Genomic DNA, 20,996 nt, shown 5'->3' with positions numbered 1-20,996 from the left:
CAGAGTTTTTACAAAGGTGGTAGTTGTATTGGCAGCTCACCTGCGTCTTCAGGGTGTGTTCCTCGTACCATATCTGGACGATTGGTACATCAAGGCATCCTCCCCAGAACTTCTACAGCACCATCTGCATCTGATGATCAACACGCTGGAGGAACATGGATTCATTGTAAACCCCCTCAAGTCAGTCTTGAAACCATCCAGGGTCTGCAGGTTTCTGGGTTTCAGGTTGGATTCAAGGAAAATGAAGATCTTCCTTTCCGAAGACAGGGTGAACAGTCTGGTAGCAGCGGTCCAGAACCTGTTGATGTCCTCCAATCTGACAATCAGGTCAGGCATGAGAGTGCTGGGTTTTATGACGTCCTCTCTGGAAGCGGTCCCTTGGGCCAAGGCTCATTCGAGATGCCTTCAGGGAGACATTCTCTCTCAGTGGGATGGTCGCCGATCCTCCCTCGATGCTGCTCTTCATATCTTGACAGCCACCAGGCAAGATCTAACATGGTGGTTAGATCTGGACAAGGTCACCTGCGGGAGGTGTCTGTCCAGTGCACCCAAGTCAATTCTTACCACAGACGCCTCTTGTGTAGGCTGGGGAGCTCACCTAGGGGACCATTGGGTCCAGGTGAAATGGTCGAGGGAGGAGAGTCTGGTTTCGTCCAATCACAGAGAGATGAGAGCGGTTCATCGTGCCCTTCGTCACTTCTCATGTCTGGTCAGAGGTCAGAGTATCCTGGTGCAATCAGACAACTTGGTAATGGTCTTTTACGTCAACAAGCAGGGGGGAACCAGGTCCGGGAGGGAAGAATGCAGTGCCATGATGAGATGGGCCAAAGACAACTTGGCGGAGATTCGAGCGGTTCATATCAAGGGAGAAAAGAACGTGAAGGCGGACTGGTTAAGCAGACACACCATAGACCAGTCGGAGTTGAGTCTGCATCCAGAGTCATTTCAGTGGATCACTCCCAGGATGGGAAGGTTCCTGCGTTCTGCTCCCTGAACAAGAAAGACAGCTCGAACTTCCTAGATGGCCTATCGATTTCATGGAAGAACAAGTTGATTTATGTATTCCCTCCTCTGCAGTTGGTAGCTCAGGTCCTGAAGAAGATCAGGTTAGAGCAAGCCACGGCCATAGTAGTCCTTCCATTCTGGCCCAGGAGGGCTTGGTTTCAGTCCATGTGGGAACTTTCGAGGAGCTCATTTCTCGAAATTCCCCTCAGGCCGGATCTGTTGAGTCAGAGAGGAATACTACATCAGAATCCTCAGGGTTTCCGACTAACGGCTTGGAAGCTCAACGCTTGTCTCTGAAGTCCAGGGGATTCGCTGACGAAGTATTACATATTTTGTCCTCTTCCCGTAGACCAGCTACTATCAAGGTGTACGATAAGGTGGCAAATACATTTTCTACTTGGTTCCTTCAAGAAGGATACGAAAAGGGCTTGAAATGGAATACTCTAAAAGTTCATTTCTCAGTTATCAACTACCTGTTTGAGGAAAGATTTTCTAATTGTGTCCTGGTCAATAGGTTCTTCAGAGCCATAAAGAACCTCCGCCCTCCAGTCAAGCCTCCAGTAGCTTCTTGGGACCTTTCCATAGTTCTAGAAGCATTGACGGCATTTCCATTTGAGCCTTTGGATCAAGTGCCTATTAAATTAGTCACCTTGAAGACTATTTTTCTGGTTGCCATCTCAACAGCCAAACGTGTGGGAGAAATCTAAGCGCTTTCCTGCAAAGAGCCTTCTATGAGACCTTCTCAGAATTGTCTTATTCTTAGGACTGATCCTTCCTTTCTCCCTAAAGTGCCATCGGTGGAGAATATTAATCAAGAAAATTTTCTACCTACTCTCTATGAAAATCCACAGGATGAAAATCAGTAGAAGCTTCATTTGTTGGATGTAAAGAGGTCAGTCCTTTCCTATGTGGAGTCGGTGAAAAATTTCAGGCGCTCTGATTCATTGTTCATACAATTTCAAGGCCCTAATAAGGGCTGCCAGGCATCTAAAGCTTCATTATCAAGATGGATTAAAGGGGTACTCCGGTGGAAAAACAATTTTTTTTTCTTTTTTAAATCAACTGGTGCCAGAAAGTTAAACTATAGTAAATTACTTCTATTAAAAAATCTTAATCTTTCCTGTATTTATTAGCTGCTGAATACTACAGAGGAAATTCTTTTCTTTTTGGAATGCTCTCTGATGACATCACGAGCACAGTTCTCTCTGCTGACGTTATTATAATAAGTCTTTATTTATTGTTGTCCATAGTGGGATTTGAACCCAAGGCCCCAGCACTGCAAGGCAGCAGTGCTAACCACTGAGCCACCATGCTGCCCTTAGCATACATCAGCTATGCACGGTTGCTAAAATGGACAGAGATGTCAGCAGAGAGCACTGTGGTCGTGATGTCATCAGTGTTCCAAAAAGAAAGGAATTTCCTCTGTAGCATTCAGCAGCTAATAAATACTGGAAGGATTAAGATTTTTTAATAGAAGTAATTTACAAATATGTTTAACTTTCTGGCACCAGTTGATTTAAAAAAGAAAAAAAATGCTTTTCCACCGGAGTACCCCTTTAAGGATATTATCTTATTGGCTTATTCATCGCAAGATCTCCCTCCCCCAATGGGGATCAGAGCTCATTCCACAAGATCAGCATCCACATCATGGGCAGCTTTAGCTCAAGTCTCGTGGGATCAGATCTGTCGAGCGGCTACTTGGTCTACGCCGAATACTTTCATCAATCATTACAAATTGGATGTGATCACTAATAGAGAGGTGTCCTTTGGCAGGAGAGTGCTTGAAGTTGCTGCCTCTGATTTCCCTCCCTAAATTATATTGCTTCGACATCCCATATGTCCTGTGCTGCCGTAGGACGATATGGAAAGTTCAGATTTACTTACCGAAATCACTTCTTTCCATGAGTCCGTAGGCAGCACAGCCTCCCTACCTAAATAAACTATTGCTGCATCAAAACACAGTGTGGGGGAGTTTGTGGGAAACATTTATGTGCATAAGGGTGTGGCCTGAAGTGCTAATTGCTTAATTAATTAATTATTTTAATCAAATGTATGAATTTTGATATTGTTTCTTCTGCCTAATAGTAGAAATAACTAAGTTAACCCATATGTCCTGTGCTGCCTATGGACTCATGGAAAGAAGAGATTTCGGTAAGCAGGGCCGTTTGAAGGAATTTGGGGGCCCCAAGCAAAATGGACATGGAGGCCCCCCCCCCCCTTGATGTTCACGCACGTCACGCTCTAGGGCCGGCGTCAGGACGTAGTAACGCCGGCCCTTTAATTCTGGGAACGCGACGTGAGCGAATGTCGATATGAGGCCCCCACATTAGGTGCAGCACAGTTCCCCCCCACTTTAGGTGCGGCACAGTTCCCCCCACTTTAGGTGCGGCACAGTTCCCCCCACATTAGGTGCGGAACAGTTCCCCCCACGTTAGGTGCAGAACAGTTCCCCCCACGTTAGGTGCGGCACAGTTCCCCCCACGTTAGGTGCGGCACAGTTCCCCCCCCCACGTTTGGTGCAGCACAGTTCCCCCCCACGTTTGGTGCAGCAGAGTTCTCCCCACATTAGGCTAGCAGAGTTCCCCCCACATTAGGTGCAGTATAGTTCCCCCACATTAAGTGCAGTATAGCCCCACATTAGGTGCAGTATAGTCCCCCACATTATGTGCAGTATAGTTCCCCACATTAGGTGCAGTATAGCTCCCCAAATTAGGTGCAGTATAGTCCCCCACATTAGGTGCAGTATAGTTCCCCCACATTAGGCAGTTTAGTTCCCCACATTAGGTGCTGTACATTTCCCCCACATTAGGCTGTAGTTCCCCCACATTAGGTGCAGTATAGTCCCCCAACATTAGGTGCAGTATAGTTCCCCAACATTTGGTGCATTATAGTTCCCCCCACTTTAGGTGCGGCAAAGTTCCCCCCACATTAGGTGCGGCACAGTTCCCCCCACGTTAGGTGCGGAACAGTTCCCCCCACGTTAGGTGCGGCACAGTTCCCCCCACGTTAGGTGCGGCACAGTTCCCCCCCACTTTTGGTGCAGCAGAGTTCTCCCCACATTAGGCTAGCAGAGTTCCCCCCTCATTAAGTGCAGTATAGCCCCACATTGGGTGCAGTATAGTCCCCCACATTATGTGCAGTATAGTTCCCCACATTAGGTGCGGTATAGCTCCCCAAATTAGGTGCAGTATAGTCCCCCACATTAGATGCAGTATAGTTCCCCCACATTAGGCAGTTTAGTTCCCCACATTAGGTGCTGTACATTTCCCCCACATTAGGCTGTAGTTCCCCCACATTAGGTGCAGTATAGTCCCCCAACATTAGGTGCAGTATAGTTCCCCAACATTAGGTGCAGTATAGTTCCCCACATTAGGTGCAGTATAGTTCCCCACATTAGGTGCAGTATAGTTCTCCACATTAGGTGCAGTATAGTTCTCCCCACATTAGGTTGCAGTATAGTTCCCCACATTAGGTGCCGTATAGTTCTCCCCACATTAGGCTATAGTTCCCCCACATTAGGTGCAGTATAGTACCCCCACATTAGGTGCAGTATAGTCCCCCAACATTAGGTGCAGTATAGTTCTCCACATTAGGTGCAGTATAGTTCACCCCACATTAGGTGCAATATAGTTCCCCCACATTAGGTACAGTATAGTTCTCCACATGAGGTTGGCAGTATAGTTTACCCCACATTAGGTGCAGTATAGTTCTCCACATTAGGTTGGCAGTATAGTTCTCCACATTAGGTTGGCAGTATAGTTTACCCCACATTAGGTGCAGTATAGTTCCCCAACATTAGGTGTAGTATGTTCCCCCACAGACATACAGCCTCCAGCCATACAGTGTATGGCTGGAGGCTGTATGCCTGTTTACTGCCCTACTTCAGTGCTCCGGCCACCATAGCAGTAGGTCCCGGGACTGGAGGAGCGGTGGTCGGAGCACTGAAGCTGATGTGCCGCTGGTCACTTACCATGCTGGCCAGCGCATGTCCTGTTTGCTGCTCCGCTCCTCCGCGTTGCTTTCCAATGGGCGCACGCACGGGATGTCAGTGACGTCCCGGCGTGCGCTACCTCCCGGCGGTCCCTGCGAGGGCCGAGAGGGTTAACAGGGGCATGGTATGTCCTTAATAGGGATGTTCTTAATAGTGACGGGAAATTTATCTGGGGGGGGGGGGAATTGCCCGGTTCCCCCCCCCCCCACCCCGGATCCACCACTGCATGCATTATATACACACACAACACACTGTACACATTACATACTGTACATGCATGCTTCATACACACACACATACTGTACACAATACATACTGTACATGCATCATACACACACACTCTGTAAATATTACATACTGTACATGCATCACACACACGACACACTGTACACATTACATACTGTACATGCATGCTTCATACACACACACATACTGTACATATTACATAATGTGCATGCATCATACACACACATACTGTACACATTACATACTGTACATGCATCACACACACACAACATACTGTACACATTACATACTGTACATGCATCATACACACACAGTGTACATATTACATACTGTACATGCATCACACACACAACATACTGTACACATTACATACTGTACATGCATGCTTCATAGACACATACTGTACACATTACATACTGTACATGCATCATACACACAGATACTGTACACATTACTTACTACATGCATGCATCATACACACACACATACTGTACACATTACATACTGTACATGCATCATACACACACACTGTACATATTACATACTGTACATGCATCATGCACACACACAACATACTGTACACATTACATACTGTACATGCATGCTTCATACACACATACTGTACACATTACATACTGTACATGCATGCTTCATACACACACATACTGTACACATTACATACTGTACATGCATTACAGCCACAAACATACACACATACTGTACACATTACATACTGTACATGCATCATACACACAACACACATACTGTACACATTACATACTGTACATGCATCATACACACATACTGTACACATTACATACTGTACACATTACATACTGTACATGCATCATACACACACATACTGTACACATTACATACTGTACATGCTTCATACACACACATACTGTACACATTACATACTGTACATGCTTCATACACACACACATACTGTACACATTACATACTGTACATGCTTCATACACACACATACTGTACACATTACATACTGTACATACCTCATGCACACACACACTGTACACGTTACATACTATACATGCATCATATACACACATACTGTACACATTACATACTGTACATGCATCATACACACACACTGTACACATTACATACTGTACATGCATCATACACACATACTGTACACATTACATACTGTACATGCATTATACACACACACACTGTACACATTACATACTGTACATGCATTATACACACACAACACACATACTGTACACATTACATACTGTACATTCTTCATACACACAACACACACACTGTACACATTACATACTGGACATGCATTATACACACAACACACATACTGTACACATTACATACTGTACATGCATCATACACACACTGTACACATTACATACTGTACATGCGTCATACACACACAACATACTGTACACATTACATACTATACATGCATCATACACACACAGATAGAATAGATCACCAGGATGCCTACAGAGGTTGCAAAACTACAGCCTTTGGCTGTCCGGGCATGCTGGGAGTTGTAGTTTTGCAACAATTGGAGGCACCCTGGTTGGGAAACACTGATATAGATACACATATGCACTTTACATATAGTCATCCACAGAAGTAACACACACACAGGCACAGTACATAGACATACACATATGTACACACATGTATATATATATATATATATATATATATATATATATATGTATCCACACACCTGCTTCTACACATATATATCTATATATCCACACACAGCTGGGACACCTACTGTAGTCAGGCCCCATGTTAGATAGCCTCTGCGGTCTCCTCTCCTCACAGCTCTCTCCTCCCCCCTCCAGCTCAGACGGCTGGAGGCTGAGAGAAGAGTCCGGGCTGAGGGAACATACCAAGTGCAGCGGGGGTGGGGGGAGCGTGATTGTGGTGAGGTGAGAAGAACTCCAAAGCTGCAAGTGAGTTTATTTTAAAAAAAATGTCAGCCATTTGTCCGGCCCTGGTGATGGGTGGAATTGCCCGTCGCTACAGGGTGGGCAAGCACTGGCTCTGCTCGGGGCAACCCAGCCAGCTCGGGGCCCCAAGCAATTGCTTGGTTTGCCTGTCCTGTAGCGACGGGCCTGTCGGTAAGTAAATCTGAACTTTACCTGCTTTAACTATGGCCTGGGCTGCAATACCACACACAACCTGAGGACAGGTATGGTGCTGTTTTTTGGAAGAAATCAGCTCTGTTTTTCTAACCCTGGATAACTGCTTAAAGGGGTACTCCGCTGCTCAGCGTTTGGAACAAACTGTTCCAAACACTGGATCCGGTGCCGGGAGCTCGTGATGAAATAGCCCCGTCCCCTCAATGCAAGTTTATGGGAGGGGGCGTGACAGCGGAGTACCCCTTTAAATATTGGCTTCCCCCTCTCCCCCAATTCTTCAACAGAAATCAGTTAGAGTTCTGGAAAGCTCTGAGTTTTGTGAGAGCTGTACTTGAGGCCATATTTCACCAAGTTTTTCAGAAAAAGATAAAACTTACAAATGACTATGGAATTTTACAAAAGAAGACAACTTTTCTGAAGATATCATCCTATAGCTGTACAATTTATGGCCCAACTTAGTAGAAATTCTCCACATCTGTTGTTTTAACCCCTGCACATTTTGTGAGGGTTAACCTGCGTGTTTTCTTATGTGCTCAGAAATGCTTTCGACTTGATAAAGGGAGAAATCCTGAAAGCTTGTCTTTACGAGATTCTTCAACATTCTATGATTTTGCACCTTGTTATACAGTAAAATCTCCCTTAGTGGACACCTCCCAATAGGGGACAGTTTTTAATTCCCCGGCAGAGTCTCATAAGACTTAACCCCTTAACGACGAAGGACGTAAATGTACGTCCTGGTGACGTGGTACTTAACGCACCAGGACGTACATTTACGTCCTAAGCATAACCACGGGCATCGGAGCGATGTCCGGATCATGCGCGGCAGGTCCCGGCTGTTGATCGCAGGCAGGGACCCGCCGGTAATGGCAGACACCCGCAATCCCGCGGATGTCTGCCATTAACCCCTCAAATGCCGTGATCAATACAGATCACGGCATCTGCAGCATTGCGGACACTAAAATGGATGATCGGATCGCCCGCAGCGCTGCCGCGGCGACCCGATCATCCTGCACGGCAGCCAGAGGTCCCCTCACCTGCCTCCGCTGTCTTCCAGGAGTCTTCCGCTCTAATCTGCCTTCCCGCAGACCAGAGCAGTAGATGACCGATAACCCTGATCAGTGCTATGTCCTATGCATAGCACTGAACAGGATTAGCAATCGAGTGATTGCTATAAATAGTCCCCTATGGGGACTATTAAAGTGTAAAAATAAAAGTAAAAAAATAAAGTTAAAAAAATTTGAAATACCCCCTCCCCCAATAAAAACGTAAATTGTCCAATTTTCCCTATTTCACCCCCAAAAAGTGTTAAAAAAATATTTTATATACATATTTGGTATCGCCGCGTGCGTAAATATCTGAACTATTAAAATAAAATGTTAATGATACCGTACGGTGAACGGCGTGAACGTAAAAAAAAAGTCCAAAATAGCTGCTTTTTTTATAACATTTTATTCCCAAAAAAAATTAATAAAAAATGTATTAAAAGTTTTATATACTCAAATATGGTATTAATAAAAAGTAAAGGTCACGGCGCAAAAAATGAGCCCTCATACCGCCGCTTATATGGAAAAATGAAAAAGTTATAGGTCTTCAAAATAGGGGGATTTTAAACGCACTAATTTGGTTAAAAAGTTTGTGATTTTTTTAAAGCGCAACACTAATAGAAAAGTATGTTATCATGGGTATCATTTTAATTGTATTGTCCCAAAGAATAAATAACACATGTCATTTTTACCGTAAATTGTACGGCGTGAAAATGAAACCTTCCAAAATTAGCAAAATTGCGGTTTTCTTTTTAATTTCCCCACACAAATAGCATTTTTTTGGTTGCGCCATACATTTCATGGTAAAGTAAGTGATGGCACTACAACGGACAACTGGTCGCGCAAAAAACAAGCCATTATACTAGTCTGTGGATGAAAATATAAAAGAGTTATGATTTTTTTGAAGGCAAGGAGGAAAAAACGAAAATGTAAAAATAAAATTGCGTCCTTAAGGCCCAAATGGCCTGCGTCCTTAACCCCTTAAGGACCCATGACGTATGCATACGTCATCACACCCTGGGTCTTAAGGACCCATGATGTATGCATATGTCATGGTCTTTTCCTGGTCTACACCGCTCACCCGGCGGAGATCGGAAGCGGATCCCTGCTGAAATCCTTCAGCAGGGATCCAGGGCAAACGCCGAGGGGGGCCATGTAGGTCCCCCATGTCGGTGATCGCCGCAAATCGCAAGGGAAATCGCCCTTGCATCTGCGGCGATACCGTACTGATCTGGTCTCTGGGACCCGACCGCCCGGTAATTTTGCATGATCCCGGCTGTCACAGACAGCCAGGACCATGCTGAAGTATAGGAGCGTGGTGGCAAGCCTGCCACCTCCTCCTATCCCCTGCGATCCGTCGGTTAGCTAACCGACCAATCGCAGAGGGGGGGGGGGGAGGTTACTTCCTCCCGTCCTGCCCGACCCCTGGAAGTCCGGAGAGGACGGGAGGAAGACCGGAGGACGCGGCGGGGGACGGGGGAGTGCTGGGGCCCGGCTCCGGTACTTACCTCGTCCCTGAAGACCCGGATCCCGGCGATGAAGACGGCGGCGGTGACAGGTGAGTTCCTCTTCAGCCGCGGTCGGGCCCTTTACAGCAATGCACATCGCCGTAAAGCGACATGCATTGCTGTATTGGGACCCTGTATACTACAACTCCCAGCATGCCCAGACAGCCCTTGGCATCTGGGCATGCTGGGAGTTGCAGTTTTGCAACATCTGGAGGTCCGCAGTTTTGGGACCACTGTGCCCTTCCAGATGTTGCAAAACTACACATACTCAGCATGCCCTTACTGTCCAGGCATGCTGGGAGTTGTAGTTCTGTAACATCTGGCCCTTCAGATGTTGCAGAACTACAACTCCCAGCATGCCTGGACAGTTTTGGCATACTGGAAATTGTAGTTTTGCAACATCTGGAAGGGCACAGATTGGGAACCACTGTATTAGTGGTCTGCAAACTGTAGTCCTCCAGATGTTGCAAACTACAACTCCAAGCATGCTGGGAGTTGTAGTTCGGCAACATCTGGCTCTAAAGATGTTGCCGAACTACTACTCCCAGCATGCCTGAGAATGTTTGGGAGTTGTGGTTTTGCAACAACAGGAGGCACACTGGTTGGGAAACATTGTCTGTTTCCTAACTCAGCGTTTCCCAACCCGTGTGCCTCCAGCTGTTGCAAAACTATAACTACCAGCATGCACTGGTAGTAGAAGAAGAAGAAAGCAGCACTCCGAAAGATAAGGTGCGTGGGTGCCTCCTGTTGTAAACCTTGGTAAGAGGTCCAATAAGTGTATATCCAAAAAAGAAGCAGGGGCACTCCCGTTGATTCAGTGCAAAGTGATGTCTTTTATTCACTCCACCGTGAGCTCACGGTGGAGTGAATAAAAGACATCACTTTGCACTGAATCAACGGGAGTGCCCCTGCTTCTTTTTTGGATATACCATCATGCACTGATAGACTGTGCATGCTGGGAGTTGTAGTTTTGCAACAGCTGGAGGTCCCCCCCCTGTGAATGTACAGGGTACATTCACATGGGCAGGGGCTTACAGTGAGTATCAGGCTGCAAGTTTGCGATGCAGCAAATTTTGCGCGGCAGCTCAAACTCGCAGCGGGAAACTCACTGTAACCCCCCGCCCCTGTGACTGTACCCTAAAAACACTACACTACACTAACACAAAATAAAATAAAAAGTAAAAAACACTACATATACACATACCCCTACACAGCCCCCCTCCCCAATAAAAATGAAAAACGTCTGGTACGCCACTGTTTTCAAAATGGAGCCTCCAGCTGTTGCAAAACAACAACTCCCAGTATTGCCGGACAGCCGTTGACTGTCCAAGCATGCTGGGAGTTTTGCAACAGCTGGAGGCACCCTGTTTGGGAATCACTGGCGTAGAATACCCCTATGTCCACCCCTATGCAAATCCCTAATTCAGGCCTCAAATGTGCATGGCGCTCTCACTTTGGAGCCCTGTCGTATTTCAAGGCAACAGTTTAGGATCACATATGGGGTATCGCCGTACTGGGGAGAAATTGCCTTACAAATTTTGGGGGGCTTTTTCTCCTTTCACCCCTTATGAAAAGGTGAAGTTGGGGTCTACACCAGCATGTTAGTGTAAAAAAATAAATTTTTTACACTAACATGCTGGTGTTGCCCTATACTTTTCATTTTGACAAGAGGTAAAAGGGAAAAAAGCCCCCCAAAATTTGTAATGCAATTTCTCCCTAAATGCGACATGCCCCCGAGCAAAATTTGCTCTCAAAAAGCCAAATATGACTCCTTCTCTTCTGAGCATTGTAGTTCGCCCGTAGTGCACTTCAGGTCAACTTATGGGGTACCACCATACTCAGAAGAGTTGGGGTTACAAATTTTGGGGGGTATTTTCTGCTATTAACCCTTGCAAAAATGTGAAATTTGGGGGGAAACACACATTTTATTGAAATTTAAAAATTTTTTTTTTACATATGCAAAAGTCGTGAAACACCTGTGGGGTATTAAGGCTGACTTTATTCCTTCACATGGGCAGGGGGCTTACAGTGAGTATCAGGCTGCAAGTTTGCGATGCAGCAAATTTTGCGCAGCAGCTCCAACTCGCGGTGGGAAACTCGCTGTAATCCCCCGCCTGTGTACCCTAAAAACACTACACTACACTACCACAAAATAAAATAAAAAGTAAAAAACACTACATATACACATACCCCTACACAGCCCCCCTCCCCAATAAAATTGAAAAACGTCTGGTACGCCACTCTTCCAAAATGGAGCCTCCAGCTGTTGCAAAACAACAACTCCCAGTATTGCCGGACAGCCGTTCACTGTCCAAGCATGCTGGGAGTGTTGCAACTGCTTGGGGCACCCTGTTTGGGAATCACTGGCGTAGAATACCCCTATGTCCACCCCTATGCAAATCCCTAATTCAGGCCTCAAATGTGCATGGCGCTCTCTCACTTTGGAGCCCTGTCGTATTTCAAGGCAACAGTTTAGGGCCACATATGGGGTATCGCCGTACTCGGGAGAAATAACCTAACAAATTTAGGGGGGCTTTTTCTCCTTTCACCCCTTATGAAAAGGTGAAGTTGGGGTCTACACCAGCATGTTAGTGTAAAAAAAATAATTTTTTACACTAATATGCTGGTGTTGCCCTATACTTTTCATTTTGACAAGAGGTAAAAGGGAAAAAAGCCCCCCAAAATTTGTAATGTAATTTTTCCCGACTACGGAGATACCCCATATGTGGGCACAAAGTGCTCTGGGGGCGCACAACAAGGCCTAGAAGGGAGAGTACACCATGTACATTTGAGGTGATTTGCACAGGGGTGGCTGATTGTTACAGCGGTTTTGACAAACACAAAAAAACAAAACCCCACATGTGACCCCATTTCGGAAACTACACCCCTCACGGAATGTAATGAGGGGTGCAGTGAGAATTTACCCCCACTGGTGTCTGACAGATCTTTGGAAAAGTGGGCTGTGCAAATAAAAAATGTTGTACAGCCCACTGTTCCAAAGATCTGACAGGGGGGTAAATGCTCACTGTACTCCTTGTTACATTCCTCAAGGGGTCTAGCTTTTTTTTTTTACGTATGCAAAAGTCGTGAAACCCCTGTGGAGTTTTAAGGCTCACTTTATTTCTTATTACGTTCCTCAAGGGGTCTAGTTTCCAAAATGGTATGCCATGTGTTTTTTTTTTTTTGCTGTCCTGGCACCATAGGGGCTTCCTAAATGCGACATGCCCCCGAGCAAAATTTGCTCTCAAAAAGCCAAATATGACTCCTTCTCTTCTGAGCATTGTAGTTCGCCCGCAGTGCACTTCAGGTCAACTTATGGAGTACCTTCATACTCAGAAGAGATGGGGTTACAAATTTTGGGGGGTATTTTCTGCTATTAACCCTCGCAAAAATGTGAAATTTTGGGGGGAAACACAAATTTTTGTGAAATAAAAAAAAATTTTTTTACATATGCAAAAGACGTGAAACACCTATGGGGTATTAAGGCTCACTTTATTCCTTGTTACGTTTCTCAAGGGGTCTAGTTTCCAAAATGGTATGCCATGTGTTTTTTTTTTGCTGTCCTGGCACCATAGGGGCTTCCTAAATGCGACATGCCCCCGAGCAAAATTTGCTCTCAAAAAGCCAAATATGACTCCTTCTCTTCTGAGCATTGTAGTTCGCCCGTAGTGCACTTCATGTCAACTTATGGGGTACCTTCATACTCAGAAGAGATGGGGTTACAAATTTTGGGGGGTATTTTCTGCTATTAACCCTTGCAAAAGTTTGAAATTTTGGGGGGAAACACACATTTTTGTGAAATAAAAAAATAATAATTTTTACATATGCAAAAGAGGTGAAACACCTATGGGGTATTAAGGCTCACTTTATTCCTTGTTACGTTCCTCAAGGGGTCTAGTTTCCAAAATGGTATGCCATGTGTTTTTTTTCCTGTTCTGGCACCATAGGGGTTTCCTAAATGCAACATGCCCCCCAAAAACCATTTCAGAAAAACGTACGCTCCAAAATCCCCTTGTCGCTCCTTCCCTTCTGAGCCCTCTACTGTGCCCGCCGAACACTTTACATAGACATATAAGGTATGTGCTTACTCGAGAGCAATTGGGCTACAAATAGATGTATACATTTTCTCCTTTTACCCCTTGTAAAAATTCAAAAATTGGGTCTACAAGAACATGCGAGTGTAAAAAATTAAGATTGTGAATTTTCTCCTTCACTTTGCTGCTATTCCTGTGAAACACCTAAAGGGTTAAAATGCTGACTGTATGTCATTTTGAATACTTTGGGGGGTGCAGTTATTATAATGGGGTCATTTGTGGGGTATTTCTAATATGAAGACCCTTCAAATCCACTTCAAACCTGAACTGGTCCCTGAAAAATTGTGATTTTGGAAATTTTGTGAAAAATTGGAAAATTGCTGCTGAACTTTGAAGCCCTCTGGTGTCTTCCAAAAGTAAAAAAACGTAAATTTTATGATGCAAATATAAAGTAGACATATTGTATATGTGAATAAAAAAAAATATATTTGGAATATCCATTTTCCTTACAAGCAAAGAGCTTCAAAGTTAGAAAAATGCAAAATTTTCACATTTTTCATCAAATTTTGGTATTTTTCACCAAGAAAGGATGCAAGTTACCAAAAATTTTTACCACTATGTTAAAGTAGAATATGTCACGAAAAAACAATCTCGGAATCAGAATGATAATTAAAAGCATTCCAGAGTTATTAATGTTTAAAGTGACAGTGGTCAGATGTGCAAAAAATGGCCGGGTCCTAAGGTGTAAAATGGCTGGGTCCTTAAGAGGTTAAAGGGGTACTCCCGTGGAAAACTTTTTTTTTTTTAAATCAACTGGTGCCAGAGAGTTAAACAGATTTGTAAATTACTTCTATTAAAAAATCTTAATCCTTCCAGTACTTATAAGCTGCTGAATACTACAGAGGAAATGGTTTTCTTTTTGGAACACAGAGCTCTCTGCTGACATCACGAGCACAGTGCTCTCTGCTGACATCTCTGTCCATTTGAAGAACTGTCCAGAGTAGGAGAATATCCCCATAGCAAACATATGCTGCTCTGGACAGTTCCTAAAATGGACAGAGATGTCAGCAGAGAGCACTGTGGTCATGATGTCAGAAGAGAGCTCTGTGTTCCAAAAAGAAAACCATTTCCTCTGTAGTATACAGACCCTAAAAAGTACTGGAAAGATTAAGATTTTTAATAGAAGTGATTTACAAATCTGTTTAACTTTCTGGCACCAGTTGATTTAAAAAAAAAAAAAAAAAACTGTTTTCCACGGGAGTACCCCTTTAATGGATTAGTGGACACTCCCAATAGCGGATGCGGACACACTCAATAGGGGACAAAACACTCCCAATAGGGGACAGTAGAGGACAAAACATTCCCATTAGGGGACAAAACATTCCCAATAGGGGGGACAACCCTACCTTGTACACAGGGCTGCCGTCAGGGGGTAAAGCCAATACAGCCAAGGCCCCCCTGCAGCATCTCCATCTCAGAAGCAGAAGACGGATGTTTAAACAGTGGTTTCATGCTTCTGTACGTCCACCCGCCACATCATTTGCCCCCCTCCTTCCCTGATCCCCCCCCCCCCCGAGCCACTTTATTTCCCTGTGCAAAATCATCCCCCCTTTTTTACCCTCTGTGCCACATCAATCCTCTTGATCCGCCCCTTTGCTATTTCATTCCCCTTTTATTACCCTCTGTGCAAATTCATCACCCCCCTCTTTACCACCCCATGTGCCATTTCTTTCCCCCTTTATCCCCCTGTGCCACTTCATAAAGAGAGGGGTGATGAATTTACAGAGGGTAATAAAGGGGGAATGAAATGGCACAGGGGGATCAAGGGCAAATTATGTAGCACAGGGGGTAAGGTGGGGGGGTAATTTGGCACAAGGCACAGGGGGGATGAGGTGGCACAGGGTATAAAGGGAGATGGAATAATGGGGGAATAAGGGGTGATTAAACGGCACTGGGATATTCTACTGTAATATTGCTTTTTATCATGTTTTATAGGTAACTAGCTGAGTTTGGTGGCCAAGTACAGGAGATGTTGCCCCGTACCCTTGCTGTCCTGTCAGGCAGCCTCCTTCAGTGCCCCCAGGGCCCCTTGTACCTGTTTTCCCCGGTACATATGTTCTGCAGTGTATTGTATTATAAAATGTGTTGTATCTTTAAGAGTTATGTCATGTGATTGTTACCCAGGAGGTACCAGTGACCAGGTAATCCCAAAAGTGACCTATGGACTCCCTGTTAGTCTCCCCCCATATAAGCCCTGGTTGAAGCTTCTCTCTTCTCTCTCTCTCTTCCTGCTGAGGTCCAGTGCAGTCTTGTCTAGTGTGAGTGTCCAGAGTGTTGGAGGCCTCAAAGTCCAGTCCTGCAGCCACCATCAATTCAAGTAAGATAAAGTCACAGCTTTATGAGTCAAGTCAATTCAGTCCCTGTCATCTGTCAAGTCAGTGTGGTCTGCATTCAATTGTCCAGTCCTACTACAAGTCCCAGCAAGCCCTTAAGGTCTTTGCGTCACTGGTCACCTCCTTGGGCCCTGGCTGAACTGTATAGACTTTACCAACTGTCTACACTCAGTAAAGCTACCATTGGTCGTAACTTGGCGTCGGAGTCTTAATTGCCCCCGTGCCTAGCCCAGGATTCAGCGGTATACCTTTGGGTGGTTTTAGGCCAAACCACACCCTTGTGTCACGAATACAAGGGGTCAATGCCATCTGCCCCTAGGGTAACAACATCTGCCCTGCACCACACACCCTGCCACCACAAGAGTACCTGGCGCTGCCCTGTCTTTCCAACCTAATCCTTGTGGGGGAGGAAAAGCAACAAAGGAGGAAGCTTTTGTCCTCATATGCTGTTCTCAAATCCTGACCTCATATCCCCTCCTCATATCCCAACCCCAAATCCCCTCCTCATATTCCGACCCCATATCCCGTCCTCAAATCCTGTCCTCATGTCTCGTCCTCATATCCAGTCCCCATATCTCAACCTCATATCCTGTCCCCATGCCCGTCCCCATATCCCGACCTCATATCCCATCTTCATATACCGTCCCCATATCACAACCTCATATCCTGTCCTCATATCCCGTCCCCATATCCTGTCCCCATACCAAGGCCCCATATCCCATCTTCATATTCCAACCTCATATCTCGTCCCAATAACCTGTTCTCATTATTAATCCCCATTTCTAATCCTCATATCCCATCCTCAGGTGGGGCTGCGTTGTGGTAAAGATGTTGTAAACTGAAAATAAAAGGGGTGTGGTGTGACTGACACATTCACCAGGAGATGCAGAGCGGAGCTTGTGGAGTAAGGTACTGGAAGTTCCATATACTTGTATGGGACTTGAAACAAAAACCCATCTTTCACATAAGGGGGCAGGTTAGGGGTTAATTTAACTATCTTATATTTTTAATTGACGTAGAAGTAACATGTGACCAAGTATTAGCGAAATATTTCCAGCCGTACGGAAATTATGGTGGAACATACATTTCCCATAGATTTGCACTGGACTTTAATCAAAAACCCTGACCCTCACAAATGGGGGGTAGGTTAGAGTTTATTTAACTATCCTATATTTTTTTGTGGACATATAAGTAACATGTGACCGAGTATTATCGAAAAATCTCCAGCTGTTTGGAAGTTATGCAGTAACAAATTTCCCATAGATTTATATGGAACTTTAAACAAAAACCCAGACTTTTGCAAATAGGGGTGAGTAAGTGTTAAATTACCTATCCCATGTTTGTTGCTGACATATAAGTAACATGTGGCCAAGTTTCATGTTAATATCTTTAGCGGTTTGGAAGTGATGCTGGAACATACACACATACACATACACACACACACATACACACATAAATACATACATACATACATGCATATACACACACACATACACACATAAATACATACATACACACACACATACATACATACATACATGCATATACACACATACACACACACACATACACACAAATACATACATACATACATGCATATACACACATACACACACACATACACACATAAATACATACATACATACACACACATACATACATACATACATGCATATACACACATACACACACACACTCATACATACACACATACATACATACATACACACACACATACACACACACATACATACACACTCATACATACACACATACACACACACTCATACATACACACACATACATACACATACATACACACACTCATACATACACACATACATACACACATACATACATACATACATATACATACATGCATACATACAAACATACATATACACACATACATACATACATACACACACACACACACATTTACATGCATACACACATACACACACACATACACACATTGAGTTTTATATAGATTACACCCTGGAGTGAATACAGAACAGTATTCGGTCATTTAGAAAGATTTTTGAGCCTTTTTTTTCCCAATAGGGGACATCTCTTCATAGCGGACACTTTTTTATTCCCCGTGAGTGTCCACTATTGGGAGATTCTACTGTATATATATATATATATATATATATATATATATATATTCTCCCTTGTGCTACGTAACTAGCCACCAGTCAATCTGGGAAAGCTGGGTGGGCATCCGTATGAAAGCTTTACTGGAGGCCATATTTATTGTCACCCAGCTTTTCCAGGAACAGATAAAAGTAACAAATAATTGTATAGAATTTGACAGAAAAACTCTTCTGAACGAGAAACTCACCATAGTTTTTCTCCTCGTCTTTCGGCCTCTACAAGCTCTCTCCAGATGTGGTCCTTTCTGACGGCGTTGCCCCAGCTCTGCTTTTCCTTTTCTCTGTCAGACGTTGATGTTATCTGTCGCGTCCCAGGATTCGATTTACTTAAATTAACGGACGACACAGAGGTCATTTTGATTGCGGCTCTATCCGGCATCCTGTACCCGGCAGAGGTGGCTCTCCTGATAGATATCTGTCTGCTGCCCATCTTCACTACAATATGAGGAAAAAATCCCTGCAAAAAAAAAGTTCCTGAAAAGTCCTAAGGACAGTCAGACTGTGTGTGGGAGGCAGCGAGGTGAAGAGGAGAAGTCTCTGTTGTGTTGTTGAGGATGAAGTAAATAGCAAGGAGAGGTAGACACACATTGCCGCTCTGTTTACTGTAGCCATGGGTAACCGGATCTACCACAGGGATCACGAATAGAAGAACAAAGGAAGCGAGCGGCCAAGGCGAGCCACAGTGACTTCACAGGAATCTCCAATGAACAAAACAACACAGGAACAAATAACACCACATGTCTACAAATACATGTTTAAAGGGTACCTCTCATCAAATAAACTTTTGATATATTTTAGATTAATGAATGTTGAATAACTTTCCAATAGCATGTTAATGAAAAATATGCTTCTTTCTATTGTATTTTTCCCGATCAGTCCTGTCAGCAAGCATTTCTGACTCATGCTGGAGTCCTAAACACTCAGAGCTGCCAGCCTGCTTTGTTCACAGCCAAACAGGCTGTGAACAAAGCAGGCTGGCAGCTCTGAGTGTTCTCCTTTGTGAACAAAGCTGACTGGCAGCTCATAGTGTTTAGGACTCCAGCATGAGTCTGAAATGCTTGCTGCCAGGACTGGTAGGGAGACCCCTAGTGGTCATTTCTTCAAAGTGGAAAATTAAATAGAAATAAGCATATTTTTTAATAACATGCAATTGTAAAGTTATTCTGCATACATTAATCTATAATATATCAAAAGTTGTTTTGATGAGAGGTACCCTTTAATGCTATGTTCACATAGGACTGAAATTGTGTTTGGAGGAGACTGGAGTCATTTGTAGGGAAATCTGGAGGATAATGCTGGAAAAGTGCAGAGCCTAATATTAATATGTTTGTGTTGCAGGTTCTGCCCTGAAAAGTTTTGGCTGGAACAGATTATCATGATATCCAAGGCCAGATGGGGAAGAAAAAAAACTGAGAATGACTCTGATCAGTGAATATGTCATTTGTGAGTCGCTGCATAAAACTGTACCGTAATCTACATAAGAAACATATTAAGAAAAAATATTCGGTAAGGGTGTCCTGCTAACTTTTTTTTTCCCAAGGGGTGCCCCAAGTTTTGGTTCTCATCTCAGGTGCAAAAAGAGCTAGCTACAGCTCTGGATTCTGCTGCAGAGTTCCACAAAACATAAAACCGGTCTTATATTTTTGCAGAAAGCAGAATTTCCCCAGCAGATTGCAAAATCCCATTCATATCAACAGACAGTAAATCACGGCGGAATTTCCGGTGGAATTCTGCTGCAGAGTTCCGCACTGAAATTCCACCGTGTGAACATAGCCTTACACAGAAACCTAATTAGAAATCATATATCATTTATGGTGCAATGGGTGAAAAACCCTGTATACGCTAGGACAAGAACTTGATGAACTCTATGGAAATGTGTTCATTTTTATGGCCAATATATCCAATGGGTTTCGTGCTAGAAGAAGATGGCAGCACTCACCAGGTAGGTTGCAGGAAATCTTCTTTTTATTATAAAGTGCAGACACAAGACATCTTAGTGCGGCCGGACACAGACGCCAAACAAACGTTCACAGGTGACAGCTGTTGCGCGTGCGTGGACATCAGGTCTGATGAAGCGTGCTCCACGCACGCGCAACAGCTGTCACCTGTGAACGTTTGCTTGGCATCCGTGTCCGGCCGCACTAAGATGTCTTGTGTCTACACTTTATAATAAAAAGAAAATTTCCTGCAACCTACCTGGTGAGTGCTGCCATCTTCTTCTAGCACAAATCTTATCAGCTATTTTTCTGATCTGGTATAGCACCCCCCTATGGTTGCTCCCGGAAATTTCTGAACAGGAACTGTTTCGTTGGTCTTGTGCAAACAAATTATCTTGCAGGTGTTTGCGTCTGTGTGCCTTTGGCTCGGTGCTGATCACTGTATCTTTATTAGCAATATCCAATGGGTTTATAAAGCTTTTCAAAACTTTGGGACGGTTACAGGTAAGAAGAGGTAAGGGGAATCAGACGAGGCAATA

The 20,996-nt window shown here is 44.2% G+C and overlaps 1 protein-coding gene across 1 annotated transcript in view; it reads right to left on the bottom strand.

The window, feature by feature from the left end:
- C3H2orf50 (chromosome 3 C2orf50 homolog) overlaps positions 1 to 19,114 on the bottom strand; it is a 29,656-nt gene extending 10,542 nt beyond the window's left edge. The window contains exon 1 of the mRNA XM_056564192.1: positions 18,709 to 19,114. Coding sequence (XP_056420167.1) covers positions 18,709 to 18,950 — 242 coding nt within the window. The 5' untranslated portion in view covers positions 18,951 to 19,114. The remainder of the gene's footprint in view (positions 1 to 18,708) is intronic.
- Between the last annotated feature and the right edge of the window lie 1,882 nt (positions 19,115 to 20,996).

The sequence above is a fragment of the Hyla sarda genome, chromosome 3, assembly GCF_029499605.1.
Source record: "Hyla sarda isolate aHylSar1 chromosome 3, aHylSar1.hap1, whole genome shotgun sequence".
NCBI classification, from domain to species: Eukaryota; Metazoa; Chordata; class Amphibia; order Anura; family Hylidae; genus Hyla; species Hyla sarda.
Note: the sequence above shows the minus strand (reverse complement) of the source record. Positions and strands in the feature narration are given on the sequence as shown.